The 7402-nt window shown below is 46.2% G+C and overlaps 1 protein-coding gene across 1 annotated transcript; it reads left to right on the top strand.

The window, feature by feature from the left end:
* Positions 1–4435: 4435 nt before the first annotated feature.
* On the top strand, positions 4436–7004 carry LOC132469680 (uncharacterized). The gene is made up of 2 exons (XM_060067672.1): positions 4436–4793; positions 5196–7004. Exons 1-2 carry the CDS (start codon positions 4578–4580, stop codon positions 6285–6287), a joined length of 1308 nt encoding a protein of 435 aa, XP_059923655.1. The 5' UTR covers positions 4436–4577; the 3' UTR covers positions 6288–7004.
* The last annotated feature ends 398 nt before the right edge of the window (positions 7005–7402 follow it).

The following is a 7402-nucleotide window of genomic DNA, read 5'->3' as shown; positions in this document are numbered from 1 at the left end:
AGACCAGTCCAGTGTTGTTGCTGCCTCTGCTGTTCTAACCCTAGCAGGTACCTGCGTGTGTGAGCTGGTGATACATGATGTTCAGTATCATTGACAGTTACCCTTACTGAGATTGTACAGTCAGTTATTACATCCTCAGACACAATTACAGTGTCTGAGTCAGACTTCACCCAGTCCAGGGAGACTCCAGCTCGCACGCAAAGGTCATTGAGGTCGGGCCAGTCCGACGAGACCCCAAACCCAGCAGAATGTGAGTCCATCTTGTTGTTGGGCTTCCTTCTAAAGCCTAAGAAGCTCGGCTCACACACACACACACACACACACACACACACACACACACACACACACACACACACACACACACACACACACACACACACACACACTGTGGTAACCCGGTACTCGTTGGTGCGGGTTCCAGGTATGAACGAGTCGGGTAGTCGGGGTTCAAGCCGTACTCGGCATTTATTATCAGAAAACCGGGGTATACAGGGTCCATATACAAAATAGACTTAGGGTCTCCGTGAGCCTCTAATGCGTCGTTGTCTCATGGGCTTCCTAGCTCTCCATGGTTCCCGGTCCCGTCTGTCTGTCCTCGTGGCCCTTTTAAGATGGCTCCTGCTCCCTCCAGCAGGTGTCCGCCAATCACGCTGATTGGGGAATGAGAAGTGGTGCTCTCTGTCGCCAGTCGTTGGGTGGCGGCGGTATATGCCGGCGACTACCTCACCTCGGATCCGCCCGGGCCGAGGTTTAAGGGGCGGGATGCCACAACACACACACACACACACACACAGATTATTTTCAAATTTGTAACATGGGAAGTTGGGTTTGGAATCTGTGACATTCAGATTCAGATTCAGATTCAGATTCTTTATTGTCCTTGTTTAACAGAGTTAATCAACGAAATTAAGTTTAGAGCATCACCACTGGCATAGTATATAAATATAAATATATTAATAAATAAAAAAATAAAAATAAAAAAAGATAAATAGATAAGTAAATAAATAAATAACAATAATAACTTGAATAAGAATGCAGCCAAGTCCAGTCCATAGTTGTGATGTGTGAGAGTGAGGGGGGTTGGGGGGCTGCAGTCCTGCAATAGATGGAAAATAGTGTTATATGAGTTATATGACCGAGGGGGTGGGGTGGGGGGTGCGGGGGCCAGGTTGTTCGTTCAGCAGTCTGACAGCCTTTGGATAGAGGCTATTGGTCAATCTGCTGGACCTGGAGCGGATGGAACGGTATCTCCGTCCAGAGGGCAGTCGCTGGAAGAGATGGTGCGCTGGGTGGACCTGGTCCTTTAGGATGTTGTTCACCCGGCGTAGGCAGCGGGAGGTGAAGACTGTGGAGATCTCTGGGAGGCTCTTCCCAATGATCCTCCCCGCAGCCTTGACCACTCTGTGGAGGGCCTCCTTTTCGGCCCTGGTGCAGCTGGAGAACCACACCAGGAGTCCGTAGGTGAGTACACTCTCTACTGCGCAGTGATAGAAGTTGACCATCAGTCCCTGTGGAAGTTTAGCCCTTTTTAGTTTCCGAAGGTAGAAGAGGCGTTGTTGTGCCTTACCCACGGCAGAGGTGATGTTGGTCCTCCAGGACAGATCGTCGGCCACAGTCACACCCAGAAACTTGAAGTTGGACACCCTCTCTACCTCCTCCCCTCCGATTAGGAGTGGAGAGTGGCTGAGGTGTCTGGCCCTGCGGAAATCGATGATCACTTCCTTGGTCTTGGTGGTGTTGAGAACCAGGTTGTGATCACCGCACCACTCTACCAGTCTCTCGGCCTCCCTCCTGTATGAGGTCTCATCATTTCCTGTGATGAGGCCAAGTACTGTTGTGTCGTCAGCAAATTTCACTATGAGGTTAGATGGAGAAGAGGAGCAGCAGTCGTGAGTGAAAAGTGTGTAGAGAAGTGGGCTGAGCACGCAACCCTGGGGGGCCCCGGTGTTCATGGGCAGGGTGGGGGAGACATGCTTGCCAATCCTGACATGTTGTGTACGGTGTGTTAGAAAGTCCAAAATCCAAAATCCAATTGCATAAAGTGGTGTTCAGGCCAAGTTTGTGTAGTTTGCTGTGTAGCTTGTTAGGCAGGATAGTGTTGAAAGCTGAACTAAAGTCAACAAAAAGGAGTCGCCCATATGTGTTACTGTGCTCAAGATGTTCTAGTAGAGTGTGTAACACAATGGCAATGGCATCCTCTGTTGACCTGTTCTTCCGGTAAGCAAACTGATTCTGATCTAATGATGGCGGTATGGAGGCTTTAATGTGTTTCATGACTAGTTTCTCAAAGCATTTTGCGACGATAGGGGTGAGTGCCACAGGTCTGTAGTTGTTCAGACCTGCAACATTTGGTTTCTTGGGAACCGGGACTATTGTTGCTGCCTTGAGACATCCTGGGACCCAGGATGAGGCCAGAGACAGGTTAAAGATGGTGGTGAGAACTGGAGCTAGTTCAGCCGCACAGTCCTTGAGCACCCGTCCCTGGACTCCATCTGGGCCTGCTGCCTTCCTGATGTTGATGTTGCGTAGGATGAGTCTGACCTCATGAGTGCTCAGGACTAGGGTGGAGCCGTCAGAGGGGAGAGGGGGCGACACCGGGTCCTTGTTGTTCCTGTCAAAACGTGCGTAAAAGATGTTTAACTCCTCCGCTAGGGGGGCGCTGCTGTTGACAGGGGGGGATGTTCTTCCCTTGTAGTCCGTTATTGCCCTAACGCCCTCCCACACCTGCCGGGGGCATGAGGCGCTGTTGAACTGAGCTTCAATGCGGGTCATGTATGCTTGCTTGGCAGAACTGATGCCTTTCTTCAGGTCGGATCTTGCCGTGCAGTATGCATTGGTGTCACCGGTTCTGTATGCTGCATTCCTGGCTCGTAGTAAGGATTTTACTTTAGGTGTCATCCAGGGTTTAACGTTTGGGAAGACACGGAATTGTTTCCAGGATGTAACAATATCCACACAAAATTTGATGTAGTCAAGGACTGAGACAAGATAATTATTCAGAGACCTACGTGTCAACACACCCAGTCCACTGAAAATGTCCCAGTCTGTGGAGCTGAAGCAGTCCTGGAGCCTAGGGATGGCGTCCTCAGGCCAAATCCTGACAGACCTGACTTCGGACCTACTGGCTCTGATTTTGGGTGAGTGCCAGGGGTGCAGGAGGAGCGAAACATGATCAGAGAGACCTAGGTGGGGGTACGCCTGGGTTCTGTATGCATGGGCTATGTTGGTATAAACCTGATCAAGTGTGTTGCTCCCTCTGGTAGCGCATTTTACATTACGGTGGAAAGAATGAAGTACAGACTTTAAGTCAGCATGATTAAAATCCCCCGCTGCAATAAAGATACTGTCGGGATGTGCCAGCAGGCTATTGTTTACAATGTCCTGTAGCCTTACTAGTGCCAGTTTAGCATTGGCGTCGGGTGGAATGTAAACAGCACAGATGTAAACAGAAGAGAATTCTCTTGGTAAGTAAAACGGTCTGCATTGGAGCAACAAAAATTCCACGTCAGGGCAACAATGTTTGCTAACAACTGTGACATTGGTACACCACGAGTCATTGGTATAGATACACAGACCTCCTCCTAGCTTCTTACCCGAGTCAGCTGTTCTGTCTGCTCGATAGGCAGTGCGGCCATCTAGCTCAATTATCAGCAACGTTTGAATAATCGTGATTTGAATATTGACAAATAATCGTTGTGTTGATGAGGTTTATTGGACTACATTACCCAATAGGCTTAGCGCCAGTTGGAGGCGAGAGATAGCCTACCTGAGCGCTATGAGCGTGTACAGGTGGTGGACCGCTAATGCAATAAAAAGGGCTAGGAACTAAAAATGCTGCTGCGCCCGGTTTGTCATATATATGGAACAAACATAACATGGTGTCAGACGAGGATTTTGCCGCAAGGCAACTTTATTTATATAGCACTTTTCATACACAAGGCAGACTCAAAGTGCTTCACATATAAACATTGTCATACAATAAAATAAAATAATAGATAAGTAAAAGAAAACATATGCAAAGAAATGAGTAAAAAAGAAAGTGCAATGTATTTAAGATCAGATCAACAGTCTCTCTGGTAACCGCGTCGGGACTCCAACCCGACCTAAAGGAACTTGGTACTTTCTCTGGGAATCCAACCCGGATTCTAGTAACCCTTATCCTTTCTCTCTGGTATCAGATCATGTATCTTTCTGGTAAAAATAGAAAATGTAATTGAAAGTTAAAAAGGCTTTTTAGTAAGTAAAATTGAAAGTGCAATGTATGTACGGTGATCAGATCAACAGTCTCTCTGGATGACATGCAATTCCTATTCAAGGACTCTAACCCAGATTCTAGTGCCACATTTCCACTGCAGGGTGAGGAACGGATCGGATCGCAAAGGTGCGGTAGGGAGGGGGCTGTATAGCCCAGCTCAGTTCCGAGGTTGCGTTTCCACTGCCGACGGTACCCTTTGTGGTAGGCCGGATGTCGATCGCCACGGCAGCCAGGTAAACATTGTGACATCATAGCAGCGCGACACAGTGTAGCCTGCTCAATAAAAGCAATGTAAAAGTTGAATGCGACACATTTAGCTATCATGGAAGTCGTCCAGCAACAGTTCCTGGCCCTTATTCTTTTCACATGGCAGTTAGTCAAATTCCGAATGCAAGCTTTGTTTGACGAAAGTTTGGAGGCTGAAAGGACAAGGACAAGGACAAGAGCCGCCAAAAAAAATAAGAAATTCTTTGCGCTGATGCAGGATGCAACCGATAAAAGCCGCCAATTGACCAGACAAAGGCGACGATGCATACGGGTAAGAAAAAAGTTATTCACGCGTGTAACAATGTACTTCATCAAACGTGCTGTTGCTAACAAACTTATCGTCTTGTTGGTCAGTAATAGATTCTCAACAGCCTAACCTTCATTAAATTGCAAAACGTTTCTCTTAAACCAGGAGCGATACCATATATTATAAACTCCATATTGTCGTGTAAATAAATCGCATTTGTCCAAGTAGCTTTAGCAATCAGATGAATGAGCGAGTAAAGAGTAGAATATTTCCAACTGAATTGTTTTTGAGTACAGGTATAAAGTTACATGGATAGAAATGTGAAGCTCAACTGCCTCAAACTATATAACTTCGGTAACCCCACCTCCTTATAAGTAATTTCATTAGTTATTACTTATAGTTTCAATACACCTCTGTGTCTTTCAGATGCTTCAGCAGTTGCACATTCACAGACGCAGGCCAACAGTTTGGTCTTTCAGCCGAGCCAGTACCTGGTGGGAATCGATTGTCCCAGAATTCACCAACAGACAGTGGGTGGATAACTTCCGGATGTCAGAAGAAACATTCATGTACCTCTGCAACAAGATGCGTCAAGCGCTGAAGAGGCAGGACACAAACTTTCGCCTGTGTGTCCCCCTGAAGAAAATGGTTGCCATCGCACTGTGGAAGCTGGCAACCAACGGTGAATACAGGAGCATTGGCCATCTTTTCGGTGTGAGCACAACGACTGTTTGTCGATGTGTGCAACAGTTCTGCAATGCTGCCTGCAAGCTGTTGGCTCCAGAAATGATCTGTTTTCCTGACCAGGAGAAACTCCAAGAAATGGCAGCCTACATTGAACAGAAGTGGGGCCTTCCGCAGTGTGTTGGTTCCATTGATGGTTCACACATACCCATTATAGCCCCACAGGAGTGCCATGGTGACTATTTCAATAGAAAAGGCTGGCATTCCATCATCCTTCAAGGTGTTGTGGATGGAAAAGGACTGTTTTGGAGCGTGTGTGCAGGACTGCCTGGGAGTATGCATGACGCTCAGGTTTTGAGAACGTCCACAATGTGGGAATTAGTGGAGCGTGGAAGCCTTTTCCCAGCCTGTACCAGGAACATTGCCGGGGTAAATGTGGGACATTATATTCTAGGGGACTCGGCCTATCCGTTGCAGAACTGGCTCCTCAAAGCATTCCCTGACACCGGCCGGTTGAGTGCAGAACAACATTTATACAATAAAAGAGTCTGCAGGGCACGTGTTGTGGTGGAGAATGCATTTGGAAGACTTAAGGGGAGGTGGCGTTGCCTTCTGAAAAGGAATGACAGCAGCATCGAACTGGCCAAAACGATGATTGTGGCTTGCTGTGCCCTCCACAACCTTTGTGAGAAACATGCTGAGGACAACCAGACGGAACTGGACATGCCTGCAGCTGTGGCAGGAGAGCCTATGGTGCCACTTGCACAGGGGGCAGAAGAGGAGGGTAGGGAAGTCAGAGAGGGTGTGATGCGCCACTTGAACATTCAAACATGAATGCAGATTTAACTTGACCAGTTTGCAGTTTTGTACATGTATATATTTTACAAATAAAAACCTTTTGCTTAAATCTGCCTCTTCTTCAAATTAAGTAGCGATTTTACAGCACTGAACCAATTATTGTCCTATATAATACGCCAGGCATCAGGTTACTTTATTTGTACCCGTATGTAAACTTGTGTTGCAGTTTAAAAGTGGGCTTCCGTCACACAGGACAACACATACACACAAACACAAATGGGACATACATTTATAAATTGATCTAAAAGATCAACTAAATAAATAACGCATACAAAATTAATGCTGTGCAAATCAAGCAGTTTCTACAGCTTGTTCTTCAGGGTGATTGCAGCTGGAACAAAGCTGTTATTAAAACGCTTGGTTTTAAACCTTGGGACTAAAAACCTTTTTCCAGAAAGGAGTAGCTGAAACTCGTGCAAAGGGTGCAAACGGTCATTTAAAATGGAGTCGGTTATCCGCTGTACCTGTCTAGTGTACAGGGAGGCCGTGTTAGGCTGAGATTCACCAATTAGTTTACTGGACCATTTCACCACCTGATTAAGAGTGCCTGTTCTTGATAGACTTCCAAACCATGAAACCAAAGAAAAGGATACAATCGATTCGATAAAAGCAAGGTCATTATGGTTTTATCCACCTGGAAAAAGAACAGTTTCCTCACAGTGGAGACACTGGTGTCCCTTTTAACACAGCAATACAATTCACAATTCAGTTTAAAATCAATTATTGTTCCAAGGTATTTGTATGAATCCACATATTGCACCGGTTGTGTTATTGTGAGGGGAAGCATGTTTTCTAAAAATCAATGATCATATCTTGTTTTAAGTATGTTTAATTGAAGAGGTGACTCACCACTTCACTAAATCCTATATTATTGGGCCATGACTAGTCTCATTTTTCTGGAGGAGACTTAATAGTCATCTGCATACTTGATTATGGTCCTGTTTGCATATTTAATTTGACACATATTGGTGTACAGGATGAAAAGTAAGGGTGATGGCACACATCCCTGTGGAGAACCAGTAGAGGAGCAGAGTTGGCTGGACAGTACTCCATTAACCCTGACTCAAGTGTCCTTTCAGTTATAAAATCCA

This window comes from Gadus macrocephalus, chromosome 12 (assembly GCF_031168955.1).
Source record: "Gadus macrocephalus chromosome 12, ASM3116895v1".
NCBI classification, from domain to species: domain Eukaryota; kingdom Metazoa; phylum Chordata; class Actinopteri; order Gadiformes; family Gadidae; genus Gadus; species Gadus macrocephalus.
Note: the sequence above shows the minus strand (reverse complement) of the source record. Positions and strands in the feature narration are given on the sequence as shown.

What these genes read in the sequence shown, in the direction of transcription:
- LOC132469680 (XM_060067672.1), top strand. Translation starts at nt 4,578, where the DNA reads ATGGAAGTCGTCCAGCAACAGTTCCTGGCCCTTATTCTTTTCACATGG. An exon ending in AAAGGCGACGATGCATACGG is followed by an intron (nt 4,794 to 5,195) that starts GTAAGAAAAAAG and finishes TGTGTCTTTCAG; the next exon opens with ATGCTTCAGCAGTTGCACAT.